Genomic DNA, 24,625 nt, shown 5'->3' with positions numbered 1-24,625 from the left:
CCCCCCCAGCCCAGAGGACCCCGTCGTACCCTTGGGGGACGTGTCTGTCAGCAGCAGGTCCTCGTAGCCCTGCTCGACCACCCGCAGGCTGAACTCGGGCAGACCCTCCTTCTCGTCGATGGCGCAGAGGTAGCGGCAGCGGCGATTGCTGTGCCGGGTGCTCCAGTAGATGCGGCTGGCCTCGTAGCCCACCGGGAAGATGGCACAGGCGCTGTGGAAGGCCCGCAGCTGCTGGGGGAGCAGCTGGCCGAGCGAGTGGAAGATGAGGCTGCCCACGCGGAAGGTGTGGTCCCGCTCGCCCCGCTGCACGATGCTGGCGATCTGGCGCACCTCATCGCGCTGCACGTAGACCCGCCGGAAGACGGCGAAGTAGCGCAGCTCCTGCTCGTGCAGCCCCCGCGGCTTGTGCATGTGGCACAGCATGGTCTTGTCCTTGAAGAACATGCACTGGGCCTTGAGGGCGCACGTGAAGTGGTAAATGTTGGTGCAGCGCAGGCGGTGGCAGCCGCCCGTGGCGCCCATCTTGTGACAGAAGACGCACTTGACGGCCAGGCCGCGCCGCAGGGCCAGCTCCACGTTCATCAGCGCGCCCGCCTGCGTCTCGTACACCTCCGTGGACCACAGGGCGCAGTTGAGGTGCACCCAGACGTCCAGGTCGAGGTTGAGCAAGCGGGCGGGCCCGTCGGTGGTGCCGTCGCCCTCCTCGTGGCAGAAGCAGCACTTGCGGTGGTCCCGGGGCGGGGGCTCGGGCCGCAGCGGGGTGCACAGTCTCTTGAGCAGCTCGTCGACGTCGCTCTCGCCGGGCAGCTCGAAGTGGCCTTTGGGGATGACCACCTGCACGCTCCACTTCCGCCAGCGCGCGCCCTTCCACTTCTTGCCGAGGGGCCGGGCCGGATCGGGCACCGTCCTCGGCCGCGGCTTCAGCTTCACCGTCACCTTCAGCTCGTCGGCTCTGACCTCGGCCGCGGCCGGCGGGAAGGCGATGGGCGGAGACTCCTTGGTCTGAAGCTGCGGCAGGCAGTGGACATCCAGAGCCGAGGTGTGGTTGCTGTAGGGGTGCGGCGCCTTGCCCGGGGGCTCCCTGAAACAACAAACGGGGGACACCTGCATGGCATCCTGAGGTGACAGAGAGACAGAGGGTGAGGGTGAGGGCGTCACAGAGGGTCCCCGTCGTCCCCCCCCCCCAATCATATGTACGTACCTTCAAGTCGGGGCTCCGCTGCGAGAACAACGCCATGCAGTTGTGGCTGCAGAACACCAGGCTGCCCTCCGACTTCTCCTGAAAAAGAGGGGCGAGGTGAGCCGGGGGTCCGCATCGCACGCTGGGACTGAAAGTGGCCCGCTGCTGCCCTTACCTCTCGTTTCCCGGGGAGGTCCCTGATGGCCTTGCGCACCCCATGCCCGAGGACCACCACCTTGCAGTGACAGCACCACTGAGGCTTGGGGCCGCCGCCGCCGTGTCCTCTCACAGAGTGACGCGCGTTCAGAAGCGAGCCTGGAAAAGGGACGAGAGGCGGCAGAGTGTGAGCCGGAGGAGGCACGGGGGGCGCCCCTCGTCTCCAGCAAAGCCCACCTGGCACATGAAAGCCGCTCTCTGGCTGCAAGACGCAGGCTCGTGACACCAACTTGTTGGGCCCGGCGGCGCAGGGGGCTCTGGCGCCGTAGGCCTGGTGCTGCTGCTGCATCTTGAGGCTGCCCAATGCCGGCCCGTCTGCCCGCTCGGGGGCACAGCTCACTTCGTAGCTGTTGGGGATGCTCACTCGAAGGAAATCGGCCACCGCTGCCACGACGCCACTGATGTTCTGCGAGACAAAAACGTTTAAGTGGCGCCGATTGGCACTTCACGTGGCTACCTGCCAGCTCGGGTTGCCCTTTGAGTCCTGCAGGAGCACCCGAGAGGGCATCGCAGGCTCACCTCTGCCGCCGCCGAGTTCAGGGTGATGGCGATGGAGACCAAGCTGTCCCTGGAGGAGCTCTGCGTGGAGGTGTAGGGGCTGCCATAAAGGGGCTCCATCTTCACAGCACAGTTTCGGACCTCAGAGCCTGGCGATGGCAGACAGACAGACCGTGACAAAGTGGCACCGCGCTCAGCTGGGCAGCTTTCTCTGCCCCCCCCCCCCCCCCCCATTCAGGCCAGTCGGTGCCTACCTTTGCCACAGGAGCTCGGCAGCATTGGGATAACCGGGGAGGCTGCGGGGTCCGGAGGTTCTTCTTTCACCAAAGACAAGTCGGGGTACCTGCTGACTTCCATCCCCACCACACTCTCGGGTGACGAGGATGGCACAAAGCTGTCGACGGGGTCCGGCTCCTCGCAGTCCTTCTCCTCATGGCATCTGGAAGGCAAACGGGTGCCACAATACTCTACTACCACAATAGGGCGCCGTCTAGCGTAAAGGCGCCACACGAGTACCCACCTGAGCTCCTCCTGGTTATTGTGGGGCGGAGTTGGAAGAGAAGCGGGCACGTCCACCATCTTTGGGCCGTGAGCCATCGCTCTTGCCAGCAAGTCCTCATCGGGCCGAAATGGCATCTGAAGTGGCTTGGCTCCCAGGCATCTGCTGACTGAAAAAACAAAGGGGTCCACAGTGGGTACCTCACGATGACCCGGCACGCTGCCAGCCCCCACGTTTACTGCTCCCTGGCCCTTACCATCACGTCCAGACATCACGGTCACTTTACTGTCCAGTTCTTCAGTGGAGGCAAAGCCATTGACCAGTTTCTGCCGGACCCCTGGAGGTGGCGTGGGGGGCAGTGAGGCGGGAGGCGTCGGGGGGTTGCTCAGGTTGTTCTGCTGTCAATGGAGGAGGCAGACGTGAAACAGAAGCCAATCGGCGAGATGCCAATCGGCCGGCCGCCCGCCCGCCCAGCGCCAGGCCTACCTTGTAAATTAGCTGAGAGTAGTAGTCGGAGACCCCGTCCAGCGACGCGCTGCCGAAGGTGCCAGTCAGGCGGCTCTCGCCGTTCAGCCGCCCGCTGCCGTAGGGAGAGAAGTGGGCCAAGTTGACGCTGATGATGGGCTCCATTAGTGGCAGCAGAGAAAGTTGCTAAACGGGGGGGTTAAAGAGAGAGAGGGGGGGGCTTACAGCGCATCGCCGCACCCACCTCACGAGGGTCCCAGATTAGGGGACCCGAGTGCGGCCGTGTGACACCATGCAGACGACAAGTCACAAGGGAGGGGGGCACGGCCCCCCATGGATCTCGCTCGTCACCAGTCAAGTGGCCGACCCCCCCTCTCCCCTTACCTGCTTCAGCTGGGTCATCAGTGCGTCCGTGTTGGGGCACAGCGCCTGGCGCTCCTCCTCGTCCTTCTTCCTCTTCTTTGAGCGTGACGCGCACTTGTCACCCGTCCGGGGCACTCGCTTGCTGCGCGGCTTCTTCTTGTCCTGCTCGGCGGGTGCCGGCCGAGGGGCATCCACCCCAAATGTGCCCGCGAGCGTCTCGTCCCCGGCTTGCTGTGACACAGACAAAACGACAAAGGCATTGACGGGGCCTGCTGCCCACAGGGGGTGCGCAGAAACGGCACATGAAGTACTCACCTCGGCGAGGGTCCGGGCTGGCAGGGCGGCGCCGTCCCCCGAGTGGCCGCTCTCCTCGGACCGCTGATGCTGGCCCAGGCTCTTGCTCTTCAGCAGGTGCTTCAACAGCTCGTTCCCCGACTCCACCTTTGCCCCCGGCTTTTCACGTGAAGACCCTCCGTCTCTGGCTTCTTCCATCTTGACCGGGCCCATGGGGGGCCCGTCCATCGGCTCCTCGGACACCTGGCACTCCACCTTCTCCAGCTTGACTCTGCGCAACTCCTTAGATGGCTCGTCCGTTTCCGAGGTCACCGCGGCCTGGCGAGCCCCCGGCAGGGGTAGGGGGGTCCCCGCGCCGCCGCTGCTGCTGTTGCTGCTCCCGGACAGCTGGCGCTCGAGCTCGGACGGAGGCGGACCGCTGGCGGCCGGCTGCGGCTCCTGCTCGCCGTGAGGCAACAGGCTGCGGGTGGGCGTGGACGCCGGGTCCGACACGCTGGGGGTCAGGGGGGCCGCCGGGTCCGAGTGAGGGGTGGAGGGGGTCTGGACGGACTCGGCGTCCTCCTCCTTTTTCTTCTTGCGGCTCCTCTTCTTCTTTCCTTTCTCTTCAGGGATGATGTTGGAGTAGAGCTGGATGAGGGACTGGCCGGGTCCGGGATAGTTCGGCGGGAGGAGCGTGGCGGGCTCTGTGGCAAACGGAGCTCCGTCGCCACTCGCTGGGGTCCTCGGAGGGCACTGGAGCGCGTGGCTCACGGAGTGAAAACCGGGCCCGGGGGGGTGCACCTCTTGAGCAAACGACGGCCGCCGCTCGCCCCCCTGCATGAAGTGTGGCGCGCCGATGAAGCCGTGCTGCGGAGGGAACACCTGACCCATGGGCGGCGGCCTCTGGGGTTGCAGGAAGTCCTGGGGCAGCTCCGACGCGAAGAAGGGCACGCGTGCCAGGGCGGCCCCCCGGTTGGTCATCTGCGGCCCGCCGAGCCCCGGCTGCTCCAGCTGCTGCTGCAGGACCCTCTGGCGCTCCACCTCTTGCATGAGCTGGACGCGCTGCCTCTCCTGCTGCTCCCGCAGGCGCTCTTTGCGCTCTCGCTCCTGGAAGCCTTCGCTGAAGGGGTTGTTGTCGTCGAACTTGACGTGGGGGGCGCCGTTGGCGGGCACGGGCAGAGCACCGGCGGCTGGGACAGGCTGAGGCATCGGAGACTGCATCCGGACCGGCGGCCATCCCAGCATTCTAGGAGGGGGGTGTTGCTGCGGCTGGAAGGGGAAGGCGGCTTGCTGATCGACGGCCCCCGGGGGACCCCCGGCGTGCATCATGGACGGCGTCACGGCACAGTGCTGCTGTTGCTTGATCCGGTATTCCTCGATCAGCTCGGTGTGCTCCTTCTGCTGCTTCCGGATCTGTGGCGGAAACGAGGCTCGTCAAGGGAAAGGCCTGGGAGGTCCCCACGGAGGGTAGGGTTAGGATAGGGTAGGGTCCTCCTCCCCCCGAAACGCCACAGGGCACTGCCCGGGACTCACCTGTTCGAGCTGCTTCTGCACCAGGCTCTGCTGCTCGGTGACGTGCTTCAGCTGCTCGGCGTCCTCTTCGGGGAATTCTCGGCCCGCTTTCCTGGCGGTGCGCTGTTTGGCCGACAAGGCCTTTTTGGACTTCCTGTGCGCGCCAATCTGCTCTTCCAGAAACTTCTGCTGCATCTGGAGCAGCTGCTGAGTGTCCTGCAGCCATTCTTCATACTTGTGCTTCTGGGCATCGTCTGCAAGACAAGCGACAGGACTTACAAGGTGACCACGCACAGAGAGCGATACTAAGGACCGGAGAAGCCCAGGCAGGCATCATGCCACGTCTCCTTCTGAGCAAAGCGGCAACTCTCGGCGGACCGCCACGTGACCTTGAGAAGCCGGGCGACAATCCTAATAAAAGACCGGGATATCAGTGATGTTGGCTTGTGGGGTCCAGAACTCGGGAGGCTTAGAGAACATTAGAACTCTAGACGAGAACAGGCCATTCAGCCCAACAAAGCCCACCAGTCCTCTCCACTTATCTCTTCCAAAAAACATCAAGTCGAGTTCTGAAAGTCCCTGAGGTCCTCCTATCCACCACACTACTTGGTTGCTTATTCCAAGTGTCTATCGTTCTTTGTGTAAAGAAAAACTTCCTAATGTTTGTGTGAAATTTCCCCTTCACAAGTTTCCAACTGTGTCCCAGTGTTCTTGATGACCTCATTTTAAAGTCACCGTCTCGGTCCACTGGACTAATTCACTTCATCATTTTAAACACTTCACTCAGGTCTCCTCTTAATCTTCTTCTGCTTAAACTGTAAAGGCTCAGCTCTGTTACTCTTTCCTCATCACTCATCCCCTGTAGACCACCATAATCAGCCCAGTCGCTCTTCTCTGGACCTTCTCTAGTGCTGCTATGTTCTTTTTGTAGCCTGGAGACCAAACTGCACCCAGGATTCCAGAGGAGGCCTCACCAGTGTGTTATAAAGCTTGAGCAGAACCTCCTGTGACTTGTACTCCACACATCAAGGCGCTATATAACCTGACAGTCTGTTAGCCTTCTTAATGTCTTCTGAACACTGGCTGGAAGTTGATAACTTAAGAGTCAACCATGACCCCTAAATCCTTCTCATAAGGTGGACTCTCGATTTTCTGACCGCCCGTTGTGTATTCAAACCTCACATTTTTACTTCCTATGTGTAATTCTTTACATTTACTGACATTAAATTTCATCTGCCCAAGCCTGTCTGCTGTCCAAGTCCTTCTCTGATGATATAACGGATTCTAGGTTATCTGCTACTCCACCTATCTTGGTATCATCTGCCAACTTTACCAGCTTGTTCCTTATATTCCTATCTAAAACATTTATAGATATTAACAATAGCGCCGGCCCCCGCACTGCCCCCTGCTGGTCACCACTCTTAACATCACCCAGTTCTGATGAGGTTCCTCACACCATCACTCTCTGCTTCCTGTGTCTGAGCCAATTCTGCACCCATCTAAAAACATCACCCTGACCTGCCACTTCTTTTAGTTTGATGCCCACCTCTCAGGTGGCACTTCATCAAATGCTTTCTGAAAGTCCACATCAATAATCTCATCTGCTCCACTTTGATCATATCCTTTTGTTTCTTCCTTTTAAAATTCCAGCCTGTTAGTAAAACACGCCCTCCCTCTTCTGACCCCACGCTGACTGTCCTAATATCTCCTGTCCTAGCCAGGTGTTGCTCAATCTTCTCCTTAATAACTCCTTCCATTAATTTTCCTGTGATGTTTCATGTTAAGCTTACTGGCCTGTAGTTACTTGGCTCTGCCCTGTCACCCTTTTTATATAATGGGATATTTGCCATTTTCCAGTCCTTCAGAATCTCTCCAGTGTGCAGTGACTTCCTAAAAATATGAGTCAGTGGTTCATATCTGAACTTGCTGGCCTCCTTAAGAACTCGAGGGTCAATATGATCTGGTCCTGGTGATTTGTTTGATTTCATCTTATTTAATCTGAGCAGCTCTTCTCCCTCTCTAATTTCCAAATCCCTCAGTACCTCCTTAGTAGTCCCTGTTACTGCTCTGAGGTTTGCATTTCTGAACCTGTTCCACTGCTCCTCGACTGTCTTATCTCAGTCTATCCTACTTAGACTTTGTCACATCTGCTCACAATTAGCCTACCAAAGTTCAACTTAACAATTTTAGTCTTTACATCTGCACTCTTACAAAACACAGAGAATTGTATGACATTGTGGTCACGTGACCCTAGTGGTCCAATCGCACCCTCAATTCTATCCCGATTATTACTAAACACTAAATCCAGACAGGCGTCACCCCGTGTTGGCTCTTTAACGTGTTGTGTTAACAAACAGTCGCCGATTACTTCTACAAACTCCTGCTCTTGTGTTCCTCCATCTGTAAGGTTATCCCAGTTAATATTCATATAATTAAAGCCCCCCATGACTGTAACATCTCCCTGTAAACTTGCCTTTCTGATATTACTAACAAGATGTGTGTTGAAATGACTGTCTGCATTGGGGTCCCTAACACACACCTACAATAAGACCCCTTTCCCTAATATTTTCCAGGTGTAGCCAGACGTCCTCACTAAGATGGGCTCATCATCCAACTGAAGAGGACTTCCATTTAAACAGCCACCCCACCTCCTTTTCTGTCCTGTCTCTCCTTCCTAATAATGTGTACCCCTCTATGTTACCCTCGTCCCCATCTTTGTTATTTAGCCAGGTTTCCGTTGTTGCTGTAATTTCAGAATTCTGCTCCTCTACATACGACTCCAGCTCACTTCCCTTAATTTTGATTCTTCTAGCATTACGTCGTTATTTTAGTGTTACCCCTTCTATATTTACATGTTTACTTATAATTGACATTACTATGTATTTTTATTTCTACACCATTGTTTGTTCTTCCATGTAGAGATCTAAACCTGGCCTGTCCTAAACTCCCTGCCCCGCAATCCTCGACTAGCCTACGCAATCACCCCCCCCCCCCCCCCAATACATTGGTGCCCCTCCAGTTCAGATGTAACCTGTCAGGTCCCATCTGTTCCAAAAGGAGTCCCACTGCCCCTTAAACCTATAACGTTCTACCCTGCACCAAGATTTGAGCCACGTGTTAAGCCTTCTAATCTCCTCAGTCTTACCTGGACTGGCGCGTGGCACAGGCAGAACTTCGGAGAAGACTACCTTGTCAGTTCTGCTCCTCAGCTTGGCACCTAACTCCTTGAATTTGGATTGCAGAACTGACAGACCACCCTTATGTATGTCATTTGTTCCAAGATGGACAAGGACATCTGGATCCACCACCGCTCTGGCCAAGAGCCTACCCACCTGTGTACCCGGAAGGCAACACACCGTGTGAGCCTGTGTCTCTCGCTGTCTCCAGAGCACACCTGTGCTTCAGTCCCCCTAATGACTGAGGACAGACGACAAAGCCAAGCTCACCGTGCCCACAGGCAACACCCAGCAAGTAGTGGGAGGCAAAGGAGGACTCAAGCAACTCGGGCAGTGGCCAGCGGGGCCACTCTTTGCCTTTGCACATCTCAGTCACCCCACAGTGCCCACCTGCTTGTCCAGTCGCGTCTCCTCTCATTTTGAAATGGGGCTGGCACTGGCCGCAGGACAGGAAACCCATTGTGCACGTGACGTGTGTGGACTACAGGACAGTGTGGCATGCAATATGGTGGTGGTGGTGCTGCTTACCCGCAAAGCCGGGGCCGAAACTTGGAGGATTGGGTCTTGCCATCTGTGGTGCCAACTTGCCATCCTGCAAGACAAAATGAAAAATCTCACTACAAAGACTGGAACACGTGGCACCTTTGCCAGTTAACACACTTACCGGTCCAACAGCTTGTGGGGGGATCACAGCTCTGTCGCCCCCATGTCCTCCAGGCTGCTGTCCCACAAATGGGAACCTCAAAGAAAAAAAACAAGTAGTTGGTGAAACACCTGGCACAGTACAGGCGATGTCACGGATAGTCAACCTGCTAACCCGGTGCCCTACAACAAGGGTGTAAACATGGGCAGCTCGTGCCAGTAGTGAGCCTTTCACAAAGGGATGCCCGATGTTCTTCTTTTGAGAGAAGTGGGCATCGAGAAGATCAGCACATACACAAGCAGAGACAGTGTGAGCTGGCATCAGGACTAAGCGGCACGTAGTAGTAAGATGGCGGGAAGGAAACAGAAGGACTTTCAAGAGGGTACAGCTGAGCCGCGGGTCCCCCAAACCACCCAACGTGAGGCTCACCTGTTTATCATCGACGGCATGACCATGTTGGTTTGCACCATAACTTTATTTATTCCGTTCAGGGCCACCATCTTCGCCTTCATTATGGGGTCCGTAATGGCGTCAAAATCTAAAACAAATCAAAGTGACACCTTTAGTTTGGGTTCAGCGCGGGGGCCCGGGTGCCACTGCACTACTACTGTGCTGATGACATCAGTGCTCGAAGAGCTGCTAGAAATGACAAGACAGACAGGGTCTTCATTGTCCTTGTTTTACCAACAGGTGGGCTCACTGGTGCCACACTGCCAACGTCAGGCACTTGTGTATCAGCAGGGCCCCCTTCTGGGGACGGCCACGGTCAAATGCAGTGCGGTGCTGTCACACGATCGGGGGCCCTCCCACCCGGCTGACCTCACACGGGGAGCTCGGCGCGCTTACCGATGTTTGGGAAGAAGGAGTCGCTCGACCTCTGCCGTATCATGGCCTGCATCTGCCGCTGCTGCTGCTGCTCCTGCCGCTCCTGGTCCAGCAGGTCCTGCAGGAGCAATGGCTGCTCGTCCAGCAGCAGGGGCCGCTCCTTGCTTGGCAGAGGAAAGACGGCCGGTGGCTGAGCCGTCAGGCCGGGCTCCACGAACGCGTGAGCCGACACGAACTGGGGCTGCACCTCGTGGCCGACTGTCTGCTCCATGGCGCCGCAACTGGCGGGCACATCGGCCGCTTGGGCAGGCGGGGACCTCAATGGCCCCAAGGCGGCGGTGCCATCCTCCGTCTCTGTCGTTAGCAGATCTGGGAGGTCTTCAGAGGGCTTGGGAAGCCTAGGCTGCTCTGCAGAGCCATCCTGGCAGTTGGTGGCCACCAAACCCGCACCGTCATCGGCGGGCGCCACTTCAGAGCAGAGCTCCTCGACGCATTCCGACTTGACATCAGACTGCTGCTTCCCTGGGGACGGTCCGCTAGGTCCCTCGCCTGCAGACTCGGTGCGCTCCTCCGTGTGGTCGCTGAGCTCCAGCTCCTCGTTGAACATGTCCTTCTTGTCCTCCAAGTTGAGCTCCGGGTCCGTGTAAGCGATGATGTCAAACTTGCCAGACTGCAGCAAATCGTCCAGGTGCAGATCATTGGCTTCCAGGTCCAAATCGTCCCCCTTCCCGTCCTCCAGGTTGAGAGTATCAAGGTCGGCATCGTCCAGGTCTTTCACTTCCACATCTTCCAGATCTTTCACGGCCGAATCGTCTGCCTCCAGTTTCTCTTCGGGGACGTGCCGGGCGGCCCCGGGAAGGTCCTCTCCAGGGTGGACAGGCACTCGGAATCGCTCGGCGCCGGCAGGATTACTCACCGAGCGCACCAGCGGGACCTGGGGGGCCGCTGGGGGCATCGGGCCAGCCATCACCGCATTTCCCGGGAAGCCCACCTGCTGTTCGGGCGCACAGCTGCCTCGCGGAGGAGGTTCCATGACGGGAGGCCCAAAAGGAAGGCGGAACCTGCTCTCTGGTGGCCGGTGGCGCAGTTCTATGAAGGGCTGCCCCATGATGTTGTGCTGTGCCATCTGAATGGCCTGAGGAGGGAAGTGCTTGGGGAGCGCGTGCCTAGAAGCATCCATGGAGACGGACCTCCGGAGCTGCTGCGGGAGGCCGTGCATCTGGCCGGGAACGGGAAGGGGGGGGCCGAGGAAGCGCTCTTGTCCAGCCATTGGTCCGGGTGGGAACCCAAACCTGCAGATGAGAACAAGATGGCAGAGTATGCCAAATGGTCACACTGGCACCGCCTCACCTGTTAGGCGGGGGGTGGGGGGGACTCACCTCGCTCCATGGGGTCTCACATCTCCCGGATATGGGGGCCTACCAAAGTGACCCTCTGCAGGAAACGAGCCGTTCTGATCGCTGGCGAATGACCCCAGAAACCTGGGGGTGCCTCTCATCGTCCCGGGGTACGGGGGCGGAGGGCGGTTGAAGAGGTCCTCCTGACAACCCGAGTCGCCTTGTGACCAATGGTGAGGGGTCCCCGGTGCCAGGGGCATCGCTGCATCTTGAAGTCCTTTCTCTTGGCGGACGGCGATCTTGTGCTGCTGCTGCCGGAGGATGAGCTCCCGAAGTCGCTGGAAAGGAGCGGAGCGAGAATCGGGAATGAACCCCAAAAGACACACTCACTCACACACACACACACACACACACACACACACACACACAGCATGTACACCAACACACACGTGCACGCTCACACACAGCATTATGCCAATGCACACACGCGCTCACTCACACAATTCACACACACACACACAGACTCAACAGACCAAAGCTGCTCAACCCTTGCCACCCAGACCATACACACAGCCATGCCTACCTGGCGTAGCCTCTCTTCGTTTTCGGCTGGCGGGGTCTCACTCAATGTCTGGGGCATCTTCTGTGCGGAGGGTGCAACAAAGCTTCCCACCTGGCTGGCAGCTGGCAGTTCAGCATCTGTGGGCAAGCGCCCAGGAGGTGTGGGTCGAGGGGTCATCGGCTGCTGCTCATAAGGGTCGTGGTTTGAGAATGGCTCGTCACACTTGCCGGGCACTTTGAGTACTGGCGGGCAGGCGTCAGGAGCCTGCGGGAACCCGTCTTGAATGCCCACCCCTCTGCTTTGGGCTGCTGCCGAGAAGGAATCCTGATTTGGTACCAGCCCAGGTCGTGTGGCCACTGGCCTGGCGAAAGCCTCACACGCAACAGGTCGCGGGGTCCCAGGGGGCTGGGCATAAGGGTCATTTGGCATGGAACGGGGTGCTCGGGGAGGATGAGAGTAGGGCTCGCCTGCCACCGGTCTGGGCGTTCCAGGGGGCTGTGAGTAAGGGTCCGAGCTCCTGGCTCCGGCCGAAGACTCGCTAAATCTGTCCCCTAACACTGGTCTTAGAGGCGGGTGAGGTTGGGGTGTGCCAGGCGGCAGAGAGTAAGGGTCATTGTGCACTGGTCGGGGGGTCCCGGGCGGCTGGGAGTAAGGGTCATTTTGTACTGGTCGGGGGGTCCCGGGTGGCTGGGAGTAAGGGTCATTTTGTACTGGTCGGGGGGTCCCGGGTGGCTGCAAGTAAGGGTCACTTTGTATTGGCCGGGGGGTCCCGGGTGGCTGCGAGTAAGGGTCATTTTGTACTGGCCGGGGGGTCCCGGGTGGCTGGGAGTAAGGGTCATTTTGTACTGGTCGGGGGGTCCCGGGTGGCTGCAAGTAAGGGTCACTTTGTATTGGCCGGGGGGTCCCGGGTGGCTGCGAGTAAGGGTCATTTTGTACTGGCCGAGGGGTCCCGGGTGGCTGGGAGTAAGGGTCACTTTGTATTGGCCGGGGGGTCCCGGGTGGCTGCGAGTAAGGGTCACTTTGTATTGGCCGGGGGGTCCCGGGTGGCTGCGAGTAAGGGTCAGCAGCAAGCATGCTGGGTGCTCTGGATGTGGGTGGCATCTGAGCATATGGGTCAAAGGAAGATGGCCTAGAAGCAGACGGAGACTGGGAATACAAATCGGAAATGGGTCGCGGAGTGCCAGGGGGGCGGGCATAAGGGTCATGTGCGGCTCGGGGCTGGGAAAAGGGCTCTCCTGGGGGCTGGCGTAGGACCCGGGGGGCCTGAGGAAACTGTTCCCCCACCGAGGGCCGAGGTCCACACAGGTCGTTCTGCTGCCCGAGGGGTGTGAGCAGACTTCTGGGGCCCGAAGGGTCCTGGGACACCAGTGGGGGCCGAGGAGCTTTAAACAGAGCGTCGCTTCCAGACTCGTTGCTTCCCGGAATGGAGGCCAGCAGTGGGCGGCTGTAGGGGTCCGACAGGATCATCCTGGGCTGAGGCACGCGGTTGTACATCGATTTCCTGCTCGACGCATCGCCGGCATTCTCGACGCCAACACTTCCCCTCATCGGTGCCCCTGTTGGTCTGGGGGTGTCGGGGGGCTTGGCGTACATCTCGCCACCTAAAGGTGTCGGCGACCCAAAGGAGTCGTGGGCCGGGGACGGTCGGCCTCTTTCAGCAGCTGATGGAGGTGTGCAGCGGTCCACGGAGCTCCTCCTTGGGGGGGCAGGCCCAGCAGGAGGTGGTCTTGGGGTTCCCACCATCTTGGCGTAGGGATCCCAAGGCGATGCGGGCCTCGAACCGGAGGAGTTGCCGGGTGAAAACACGTGAGGTGACGGGGGCTGCGAGAAGGAGTCCTGGGCTGGCACCCGGGTAGGCGTGGGGGGGGGAGCCTGGGGCCGCAGGAAAACATCATCGGGGGGCGCAGCCGGCGTGGGGGTGGTGCAGAGCTGAGGGTGGGCAAAGCCGTCTTTGGAGAGCACTGGCTGAGCTGGTGACAGGCTCCCATTGTTTGGCTGCGGAGTGAGGGGGCTCTGGTGGCCACTGCTGGGGGCCTCACTGCCCACCGTGGGCAGCTGTTGCTGCTGCTGCTGCTGCTGAAGTTGCTGCTGCTGCTCGCTCTTCACCTGCTCCAGTTTCTGGGTGGCTTCGATCTTAGCCTGCTGTTTGCTCTTCTGCCTCATTTGCTGTTGAAGCATAAAGACCGAGTCAGCACGGGGGGCACCGCCACAGATGAAGTTGTCGTCTCTCGAGCCGCTCACCCACCTGTCTGAACTTCCACTCCTGCTCGTGCTCCGACTCTTTGTGCTTCTGGGGGTCTTTGAGGAGCAGCTCCGAGTCGATGTGCAGGCCAGGATCGACGAGCTCCTGGTGCTGGTGCTGCCTCTTCAGGGAGTCATTGGACAGCTGGACCTTGTTGATGCGCAGTGCTGCCCGGTTGTCTCTGGCCTTTTGCTGCCAGCGATACAAAAGATGAAACGTGAAGTTTGGAAGAGCAACGGCACGGTGCCCAGTGCATAACAAATCGTACATTTCACACAATAACACGCCTCAGGGGCACAGCTTCTGGCCACGCCAACTTCTGCCCTCCGAGACGTGCACATGCATACCCTGCTTGGCACCTTCAGACGGGCGCAGCGCACTCACCACGTAAGGGGCTCTATCTTGGGAGCTGGCTTTCCTCCAGAGCTTGGCGATCTGCTTGACTCGCGTGGACCACTCTGTGCAGCAACAGGGAGGTGCAGAGACAGTTTAGGTGAAGGCACCAGACCTCCGAGACTAGGCAGCAGGCTGCAGGGCACTGCCAGGCAGCGAGCTTTGGTCCGCGAGCTTACCTGGGAATTCCTCTTTAAGGTTTGGGTAGTTGATGTTGGTGTACAGAACTGGCGCCACAGTGGCCATGTCGCCCAGCGTCTCTTCCTTCTCCCATTTCAGCGTGCTCCTCTGGGCATTGGACATGTTGTCCGTCTCTCCGTCGGCCACGGCCGGGGCTGTCCAAGTGCTCATGGGCTCACTGACCAGCTGATTAAACGGAAGCTTTTTGTCCCTGAGACACAAAGCAGAGAAAGCAGCATTACAGAAAATTCACCGCAGGCGCAAATCAAGCCGATGAACTTCATTTTTACAAAACCAAGAACCTAGGGCAGCCGGGTACACGTGCCCACCAACAGAGCAGCTGGCCGCAGACTTGTACTACTGCGTTGGGAAACTCTGTGGGCAGCAAAGCACCAAGCACATCTCCTCTACTGCTTGAAAGATCTTGAATTCTGGTGTCACTCACGGAAACCTGCACCTTACAATAAGGACACTTGTGAACCAGCCTGGCATTCATTCTGCCAGTTTAGACTGGCAAGCTCTCTGGCCTGACATGTGACCCAAAGGCATGAGGCCGAGCTCAAAGGGCACCCGCCGTCAGCGAAGTGGGGGAACAACTAGACGGGCGCTCATGAAGGCGGAGCTCAGAGTAGGGGCGGGGATTTAAACAGTAACATCGTCCAATAGACAGCAAGTCATGCGAATTTGCTACGGCTGAAAACTCCCCTAAACGGACTTGTGTTAAACGTATAGGGGCATGCGGCGTGTGTGGCGTGTTTGGCACGGGCGCTTCACGGGGGTTCAAAGTAAACGCAGCTCGTTACAATGCCAGCTTCTACATTTGCCATTCAAAGACATCACCGGGCTTGTGGGAAACGCCGTATGTGCTGTCCGTCACCCTCAGTTACGACGACACTGCCACAGTCGATGTAAGGTTGAAAGAAATGGCAGCCGTGTCAGGACAGAGGGGAACTAAACAGCGTGCCCTGCGCCTTCTGATCGCTGGGATAGGCAGCAGCTGCCCCATGAGCCTGCCCTGGAGAAGCAGGTTAAGATGGCAGACAGGGGGACAGAACGGTGCGCCATCAGAGGGAGCTAAAAGAGGACGTTTTCAGTCCTCCATAGGGATGGCATGATACCCCACCACGATTTTAATGGGCAACTGGTTTTTGGTCCTGTCACGGTGTTGTTAAAATGTTGCCAAAGTGTTCTGGGTGCCTAACCTGCTACACGAATTCAGTCCCCATTACTGTAAAGTCAAGTGTAAAAATGTCAACAGGCTGGCGCTGGCACTGGCACTGGCCTGCATAAACGCTTGTGGTGACCAACCTGGGCAAGGCGAGGTAGCTGTGATGCACAGCACGGCCGGTCCTTCTGCACCACCACCACACATGGCACGTGATGGAAGAGCAGGACTTTGACATCGTGGAGTGGAAGGTGCCTCGTCCCACTGGCGTGCTGTAAATAAACTCCATTCACAGCCACAAGTCAAAACTGGCACCACATCAACAAGGGCCTCTCCCCCTGGCATGGTGCTGCTAAAGTGATGTCCAACATGCCCGTCCTTTTGTTCTAATTAAGGTCACAGGGACCCAATGCCTATCTGGCAGCACTAAACACAAAAGGAGGAAGCAGAGGGCCGAGCCTATAACAGGGCATGCTTACGGGCGCACTGGACCAAAGTGACCTGCATATCATCTTTGAGATGTGGGAGAAAAGAAACCTGTGCCAACAGTGGCAGTGCCCGGGCAGTGATTTAAACCTGCACTTTCTTAAAGTTCTACGTGAAGGATGCATTACTAAAACAGAGCCCCTCTCACATGTGTGGGCACCACAGGTGGTAGAAACATGGCGCGTTACACGGAAGCCAGCCTCACTTTCACAATGGGGCTCGTGTCTTACGACACCCTTACCAATTCTCGGAGTTCATTTATTTTCCTGTCTTACCTGCCAGAATCGGGGTAAGGAAGCCGATGCATGTGAGCAAAGTTGTTGGGAATGCAGGCCCCTGGCGGGTTGATGGTTGCCACCGGGAAATGTGGAATCAGACCGTTCATGTCAGGCGCTCTGGGGAACAAAGCATCTCCTAAAAAGAAAAAGCACGAGACAGATGCCTTGCGTCTTGGCCATTCCTTCCGCTCTCTGGCCCCCACCGTTACCCAGGAGGTGGCACAGAGCACCGCCCCAAGACCAGCACAGAATGTGGGAAGTGACCACAACAAGTGCAGACATACCTTGGCCATGCAATGGCAGCGCAGGAGCCAGTGGGGTGGAAGGAGGTGGCTGGGCGTGCAGACTGGCAGTCGGACTCAGCACCGCAGTGAACAGCTCCTCAACATCCTTGCCTTCAAGCTCTGTTGGAGACACAAAAGCCCCCGTGACTCACTGGCTTTGGCACTGCTCCGATGCCCACAGCACAGGGACAGGCCACCGATACGTACCTGGGATTTTGTAGAGCTTGCTCAAAATTGCACCTGAAAAGGAGGACAAACAGCAAGTCAAGAAATGAAAGACGCTTACTGCCCACCACTGTGCCCACACTTGTGACAGTCTGATCACAACGCCAGTACTCTACGGCCAGCGAACAAGCCGGGACTGAAACCTGAGGAGCTGGCAGTAAAGATGGCAGACTACAGAAACAGGAAATGAGAGGATGTGTTGAGAGACCTCTCGTCAGATCTGGACGAGCATGCGGACGTCGTAACGGGATTCACCAAAACATCTGGAAACTGTGGACCACAGACCACGTCGGGAATGCATTTCAAAATGAGCTGAGTTTAGCAAACTTGAGTCCTTCATAATCCCAGCAGGTCCGAGTATTTAATATTAGAGTAACGGGATAAACAACAGGAAAGGCGCTTGTGCACATTTTAAACTCACACTCGCCAAAGGGGCCCACAAATGTCTCAATACACGGCTGACTTGTCCAACGAGGCGTAGGGGAGTAATGTGGGATGACGTTATCGCCTCAAGGTCACGTCAGATTTACACGCCTGTCCCATTCAGAGTGCACCCCAGAGTTCAGCATGTGCAGGCCTCCAGTGACTGATTACAAGACAGCGTGGCACACGGGGAGGGCAATGTTGGCAGACAACGGACGTAAAGAACATCGGCATCACAACGCTCAAACACACAGCAGACATCAAGTGTGCTGACCAGAGGGAAGTCCGAGTCCTTCATCACTTCATCAGCTGGATCTCAAATCTTAACTTTCATTTCTAAAACCAAACCTGCTACCTGTTCCTCAGGCCAAGTCCTGCCACGCGGCACATGTAATGTCTGTCTGACCTTCTGAACTGCGTGAGAGAGAGCAGTGGGCCTCACCTCTCCATTCCTGGCTTTAACACCTGCCATAGTGCAGATGCAGCCATGGGTGATGGCGCTTTACCGAGCACACTATGTGACAACACCAGTTTGTGATATGGCATCGAACGGCTTAGTTCATTAGTTACCAAATCGACTTCAGATGGCAGAGCTCTGTGTCCCTCAGAAGATCTCCGCTGCCACTGGGAGATGTCGCTAGAAAACATCACACGGACTTTGACTTGTGAGAAGATGGTCTACCTCCACACTCCATGAAGCTTCACCTCTAGTGTCCTTAATTAGTCGGGTCTCCAAGTGAAACGAACTACTTGTTACTAATATGTTACTAACTGGGAGGGATGCCGCAGACAGGTGCCACGTCCTGTCACCTTTTAACTCTGGAGGCCAACTTGGCCATTGGACACACACAGCACAACACTCTCTAAGCTACGTTGTGCATTTACTTTGAGCAGGTAGACATTCACAATGGATGGACAAGCTTGTTGGGCTGAAGGGCCTGCTGCGGTCACAAGTGTCACAAGGTTCAAAACCCAACTCCAGTGGCTTCTGGGGGACTTGTCAGTTTATTCATGGTGCTGCTGCAGGGATTGCTGCTAGACCACAGGACTTCTCTTCTTAACACCACCTTCCAGTCAAGTTGTCACCCACAGACAGCCTGGCCCCATCTCGAGTGCTCCACCACATGGTGCCAAGCTGCTGGTCTTCACGATTAATAAAAAGATGTGCCAACCATCAGTCCCAGGATGAAGACTCCGATTAGGGTGCTCACTTGGGTCGTGTGAAAGCCGACAGACACCAAATCCTTCTCCTTTTCTTTTACTTGTCTTGCAACTGACGGCATTTCCCAAGCAATACAAACTGAAGTGGGCAAAGGGCTGGGGGCACAGAGAGATCTGAAGAGGGGCTCATCGTCTGTATGTGCTTACGAGTAACACGCGTATTGGTTTAGGGAATGTGCCGTTTAAAACATCAGCCAAATGTGATCAAGTACTGAATGGGAAATCACTCTGCACACAGAGGACCAAAGAAAACACTTCAAACATACAAGAACTGACCAATCACATGCCCAGGAACTGCAACGCTTAGCAGGACCGCCATGTGAACCCCTCGGACAGAAGACAAGCAGCCGGATCTTCTGGTTCTGTAAATGACAGCACAGCGCACTGCCGACTGGCCTGGCATGCAGTTAGGGTACATTCTGTCTGCGGTGGTCTTCTTCCTTTTATCGTCTACTAGCCGTCCCCCGTGGCTCCACCCGCGGAGTGGTGAAACAGGACAGCGAGGAGGGTCCTGCCCACCTGGCTCCCCACTCTTGACGTCACACTCCCCCTCGGCCCACAGCCTCTGTCCCAGATTAGTGCGAATATCTCACTCCTGCAAGCGAACTCCGATTCTTAGCGTGATCAGAGAAGTTGTAAAATCAACTGGAATGTTCAAGCAAATTCTAGAAAAATACCCGATCTACAGCACATCCGGAAAGTATTCCCAGCGCTTCATCACTGTCTCCACATTTTGTTATGTTACAGCCTTATTCCAAAGTGGATTCAATTCATTTTTTCCCTCAGAATTCTACACACAACACCCCATAATGACAACGTGAAAAAAGTTTGAGGTTTTTTGCAAATTTATTAAAAATAAAAAAACTGAGAAATCCCATGTCCATAAGTACTCACAGCCTTTGCTCAATACTTTGTTGATGCCCCTTTGGCAGCAATTCCAGCCTCAAGTCTTGTTGAATATGATGCCACAAGCTTGGCACACCTATCCTTGGCCAGTTTGGCCCATTCCTCTTTGTAGCACCTCTCAAGCTCCATCAGGTTGGATGGGAAGCGTCGGTGCACAGCCATTTTAGGATCTCTCCAGAGATGTTCAATCAGATTCAAGTCTGGGCTCTGGCTGGGCCACTCGAGGACATTCACAGAGTTGTCCTGAAGCCACTCCTTTGATATCTTGGCTGTGTGCTTAGGGTCGTTGTCCTGCTGAAAGATGAACCGTCGCCCCAGTCTGAGGTCAAGAGCGCTCTGGAGCAGGTTTTCATCCAGGATGTCTCTGTACATTGCTGCAGTCATCTTTCCCTTTATCCTGACTAGTCTCCCAGTTCCCCACAGCAGGATGCTGCCACCACCATGCTTCACTGTAGGGATGGTATTGGCCTGGTGATGAGCGGTGCCTGGTTTCCTCCAAACGTGACGCCTGGCATTCACACCAAAGAGTTCAATCTTTGTCTCATCAGACCAGAGAATTTTCTTTCTCATGGTCTGAGAGTCCTTCAGGTGCCTTTTGGCAAACTCCAGGCGGGCTGCCATGTGCCTTTTACTAAAGAGTGTCTTCCGTCTGGCCACTCTACCATACAGGCCTGATTGGTGGATTGCTGCAGAGATGGTTGTCCTTCTGGAAGGTTCTCCTCTCTCCACAGAGGACCTCTTGAGCTCTAACAGATTGACCATCAGGTTCTTGGTCACCTCCCTGACTAAGGCCCTTCTCCCCCTATCACTCAGTTTAGATGGCCGGCCAGCTCTAGGAAGAGTCCTGGTGGTTTCGAACTTCTTCCACTTACGGATGATGGAGGCCACTGTGCTCATTGGGACCTTCAAAGCAGCAGACATTTTTCTGTAACCTTCCCCAGATTTGTGCCTGGAGACAATCCTGTCTCGGAGGTCTACAGACAATTCCTTTGACTTCATGCTTGGTTTGTGCTCTGACATGAACTGTCAGCTGTGGGACCTTCTATAGACAGGTGTGTGCCTTTGCAAATCAGGTCCAGTCAACTGAATTTACCACAGGTGGACTCCAATGAAGCTGCAGAAACATCTCAAGGATGATCAGGGGAAACAGGATGGACCTGAGCTCAATTTGGAGCTTCACGGCAAAGGCTGTGAATACTTATGGACATGGGATTTCTCAGTTTTTTTATTTTTAATAAATTTGCAAAAATCTCAAGTAAACTTTTTTTACGTTGTCATTATGGGGTGTTGTGTGTAGAATTCTGAGGAAAAAAATGAATTGAATCCATTTTGGAATAAGGCTGTAACATAACAAAATGTGGAAACAGTAATGAAGTGCTGGGAATACTTTCTGGATGCACTGTATATCCATGAAAGACAGACAGACAGACAGACAGACAGACAGACAGACAGACAGACGTGCGTTGGATTTTCTATAGACAGAGACTGGCTGCGCACAGTGCACGGTCTACAGAGCCTCAGTAACCTGGCCGATGTGACAGGAGTAGCTGTAGAGGGTCTCCTCCTGGGCCCGAGGGGTCACTTTACCTGCAAACAGCATTCACACGCATCGGGGCCACCACCACCAGCCGATATAAAATGGCTGAACGCAGGCCGCAGATCACATCTGATCACCAAGTGTTATCAAGGAGCTGAAGACGAGTGGTCAAAAGACGGCACCCTGGCGCTCCACGTGGTTGAAGAGGTTTGAGCTTCACATCGGTCCTCTTATCAGATTTACTCAAACAGTTCACAGGCCGCGGCATCTGGCCAAGCAGGTTGGATGTGTGGAGTTTACCTGAACGGATGTGCTGTGCGGTCCCTGCAGAGCCCCCTGGTGCCCCCCAAGGGCGGGTCTGACATGCGTTACACACCACGTTGTTGGGATTTCCCGTTTTTCTGAAGACGCGTCTCTGAATCGGTTTCTAAGAATCGATACGCACTGCACCACCAAGAGCTGGGGGTCCCCCAGAGTACTGCAATGGGGCTGACGAGGAGCGGGCCTGCCGTCACAGTCAGAAGTTCAATCGGTTACTTGAGCTGGCAGACTTCTCCTGCGGCTCGACTGAGACAGTTGCTCTTTGCACTTCACACATTTGGATTCGAGGAGCCCAGTGGGACTCGCTGTGAAGAGACTGCTGGCCAATAGAACAGGGAAAAAAAAATAAAAACTACTGCAAGTGTCGGCCTAAACGGTCCACAGCATGGTGGCGAGCGCAGGCCATCTTGTGCTGCTCTGCCCACTTGTATTTCCGATTACACGCTGGCACTTGCTTGGTTTTCCGCACTTTGATTTTTTGGCTTGTATACCACAGCGACGGGGGGTTTTCTAAAATTCTGCTTCGACAGCGACATTAGGGTTTATTCTCGGTTTCCACTTTGGCCAGAAGCCTTGTACATTTTAAGGATGTCTTCACTTTACACCCTAAAGAGCCGTGAATTTGGAGCTCAGCTCAGGTTTTCAACTGGCGGCAAAATAAATGGCCTTGCGCTCCTTTGGCTCTGAAATGCTCCTTCTGAAAGTTTGCCCCTTGGTCTGAGCCCAGCACCAGTAAGGAGGGCACAACATCAAATTAAAGTCATGACAATTGTTCACCTGTTAGCGTCACTGCAGCACAGACCGTTTGTGTCATCTTGTCACACTACTGGATAAAAGAACACACAAACCAGAGCATCCAGGACAAACAATGGGGCAGCAAAAGTGACAGTCACTGAATGCCAGGCCACAGACGACACTGGCATGTAGTGATGTCAAAGACGCAACTCACCATCGGTCACCATCTTGTCCAGCTCCGGGCTGAGAATCCCATCCAGAGGCTCGTCAGTCAGGGGCCGCACGACACGTTGGGCACTCTGCTGGGCTGTAGACTGGGGCTCTTCTGGGACGGTGCCCATATCCAAAGCAGCTTAGGAAAGAGGAAAGACACAGTGAGACCCGGAAAGGAGCTGGAGAGGCAGCGACACAGGTGACAGCAAATGAGACTGGAGACATGCAGCAGGGGGCAACAACTCTAGACACTCTAGCTCTAGACACGCCGAAACCCTGGAACGCTGTCTTACCAAATGGGGAGGGCGAGTTGCCAACATGGAAAGGGCATAAATCAAGACCTACGGGACCCAAACCAGATAAAAAGGATGAATACAATGCACGCAAAGAAAGAAAGAACAAATGAAGCAAAGCGGCCAACAGGACAGCAGTCCACGAAGAGCGGACAGCCGAATGCCAGATGGGTAAGCAGGGTCCACCGGCGGCGGTACACATACCTGAATCCGCAGAGGGCTTGCACAGCTCGTCAGATAGGATTCCAAGGAGGTCGTCGTCTGTCGTGAGCACTTCGGACAGGTCTACCAGGGGTTCCGCAGAATTCACTGCAGAGCAACCACAAGGTCACATCCACGTGTACGGTCACCAATGTCAAGGCAGTCCACGCAGCAGCGGGAACTTACCTCGGGACTGCTGCCTTGCTGAAACGGATGTGGTGGCAGAACTTAGTAAAGGGTCTGAAGAGGGATCGAGGAAGTTGGGATTGACCCCTGCCATCTTCTTGTCCATGTGATTTGGATCCTCATCTGACAAGGCATCCAGACTCAACCGGATTTGACGACTTGTGTCCAACAAGTCTTTACCAAAGAAAGCTTCCTGCGGTGAAGAGGAGGCACAAAAGTGAAGCTATGGCACAGTTGAATTTCATTTTGTTTCTTATAAGGTCCATGACCAGCTAATCGATGTGTCAGAACAGGACCAAGAGAAAGAAGGGATGGGGTGGCAAAGGGGAATGGCAAAGAACTAAAGCTAGGCCCTGGAATCAGAGCCGAGATGACCGAGGTTCAAGAGGAGGTCGAGCCAAACCAAGCAGGGACAGAAACCTAAAGTTGGGATGGAGGAGGTACTGCCAAGGATTAGGAAAGAAGGGGAGAGCTGGGAGTCACAAAGTGTCACCATTACGAGAGAGAGAGAGATCGGTGAAAGAAAGGATGATCAAGGGTAGGCCAAAAACAGACAATCACAATGAATGGAACTGAGCAAAAAGGGAACCATCAGGAAGAAAGGAGAAAAGAGGAGCTGCCCATTTAGCAAGAAAGAAAACGCCAGGAGGGCTTTGGAGGAGCAGAAACAAAACAGAACACATCACGAGAACGGCTGAAGCACATCACTGAGGTCAAGAAGTATGGAGACAGGGGGGTCCTCGGGATACGAAACAGAAATCAGACAGAAAAGAACAGAAATGAAAAGGTGTGCCCACCCAAGCCTCCACTAGCCCAACTACCTGCAGATAGGCCGGGAATGTCTCCTCCAGTTTGTTCTTCTTTTTACGGTACCGCTTTTTTGTCTTCTCTAGGCATTCTGACCCGGGCAGCAGTTCATCACCTGGCATATCAGGCAACGTCTCGTTCCAGGCTGGAAGGATACACAAGTGCACCGGATCAGGTGGCTGTTTGCAGGGTATGACCTGCCCACTTGTCACTCACCAGACCCCTACCTTCGTCTTTGCCCACTAGCTGTTCAGACACTGAGCCAGATGAGTCCTTCCTGAAGAGCGGCCGCTTTGCCTTCCCCTGGCCAGTGCGACTCCTCTGGCGAACCATAAACCCCCCAATGCCTGAGGACACAAGAGGAGCCAATAAGAGGCATGATGAGGGGCGAGCTAAATTAATGGGGGATAACTGTGAAAGTGAACTAGTAGGTGAGGAGTGGGCAGACGCCAGTGTACCGCTAGGCTTCGGCCTCTGCTACCTTATTGTACACTTGATGATGCAGAAGCACTCGGGCGCTCCTTTCAATGGCACTACTGCCACCTGTTACTCTTCATTAGCATCCCTACCGGGTCGGTATGGCTTCCTCTTTCTCTTCTTGACCCCATCAACACCCTCCGTGCCCTTAGCGTCATCATCAGCAGGCTCTCTCTCAGGGCTTGACTCGGATTTTCCGTCACAGTCCAAGAGCTCTCCTTCTGTTTATAGAGAGGACAAAGTAAGCAGCAGCAATAGGAAGCAGTAACAATGATGGTGCCCTGGGCTGAATATGTTCTCTAGGCCCATGCAGGCGTGAGCGTCATTGCTACCCAAGTAGTTCTGAGAAAACGACAGACATAAAATCACCAGTCTGACCGCTGAAATGGCAAAGCTTTCAGTCGGGTACACAGACGGGGATAACGCTCCTCAAAAACCACTTGGACTGGTGCAGCATAAATAGATGGCCAGTAAGGATTGCCAGCCACAAGACTGGCAGAGCA

General features: G+C 55.7%; 1 protein-coding gene across 1 annotated transcript in view; it reads right to left on the bottom strand.

The window, feature by feature from the left end:
- The window catches only part of kmt2ca (lysine (K)-specific methyltransferase 2Ca), an 85,736-nt gene that overhangs the window by 2,600 nt on the left and 58,511 nt on the right, over positions 1–24,625 (bottom strand). The window contains exons 23-53 of the mRNA XM_051929378.1: positions 24,215–24,343; positions 23,873–23,992; positions 23,660–23,790; positions 22,839–23,031; positions 22,656–22,760; positions 22,452–22,499; positions 22,160–22,297; positions 16,785–16,817; positions 16,578–16,697; positions 16,291–16,429; positions 14,364–14,575; positions 14,176–14,249; positions 13,795–13,983; positions 11,571–13,715; positions 11,030–11,325; positions 9,672–10,942; positions 9,255–9,363; positions 8,847–8,922; positions 8,711–8,774; positions 5,028–5,260; positions 3,537–4,907; positions 3,243–3,452; positions 2,880–3,044; positions 2,650–2,791; positions 2,415–2,562; positions 2,149–2,333; positions 1,916–2,043; positions 1,574–1,802; positions 1,356–1,495; positions 1,202–1,279; positions 30–1,116 (exon numbers count right to left, since the gene is read on the bottom strand). Coding sequence (XP_051785338.1) covers positions 30–1,116; positions 1,202–1,279; positions 1,356–1,495; positions 1,574–1,802; positions 1,916–2,043; positions 2,149–2,333; positions 2,415–2,562; positions 2,650–2,791; positions 2,880–3,044; positions 3,243–3,452; positions 3,537–4,907; positions 5,028–5,260; positions 8,711–8,774; positions 8,847–8,922; positions 9,255–9,363; positions 9,672–10,942; positions 11,030–11,325; positions 11,571–13,715; positions 13,795–13,983; positions 14,176–14,249; positions 14,364–14,575; positions 16,291–16,429; positions 16,578–16,697; positions 16,785–16,817; positions 22,160–22,297; positions 22,452–22,499; positions 22,656–22,760; positions 22,839–23,031; positions 23,660–23,790; positions 23,873–23,992; positions 24,215–24,343 — 9,708 coding nt within the window. The remainder of the gene's footprint in view (positions 1–29; positions 1,117–1,201; positions 1,280–1,355; positions 1,496–1,573; positions 1,803–1,915; positions 2,044–2,148; positions 2,334–2,414; positions 2,563–2,649; positions 2,792–2,879; positions 3,045–3,242; positions 3,453–3,536; positions 4,908–5,027; positions 5,261–8,710; positions 8,775–8,846; positions 8,923–9,254; positions 9,364–9,671; positions 10,943–11,029; positions 11,326–11,570; positions 13,716–13,794; positions 13,984–14,175; positions 14,250–14,363; positions 14,576–16,290; positions 16,430–16,577; positions 16,698–16,784; positions 16,818–22,159; positions 22,298–22,451; positions 22,500–22,655; positions 22,761–22,838; positions 23,032–23,659; positions 23,791–23,872; positions 23,993–24,214; positions 24,344–24,625) is intronic.

This window comes from Erpetoichthys calabaricus, chromosome 6 (genome assembly GCF_900747795.2).
Source record: "Erpetoichthys calabaricus chromosome 6, fErpCal1.3, whole genome shotgun sequence".
Lineage (NCBI taxonomy): Eukaryota > Metazoa > Chordata > Cladistia > Polypteriformes > Polypteridae > Erpetoichthys > Erpetoichthys calabaricus.
This window is presented reverse-complemented; position numbering and strand designations above follow the sequence as displayed.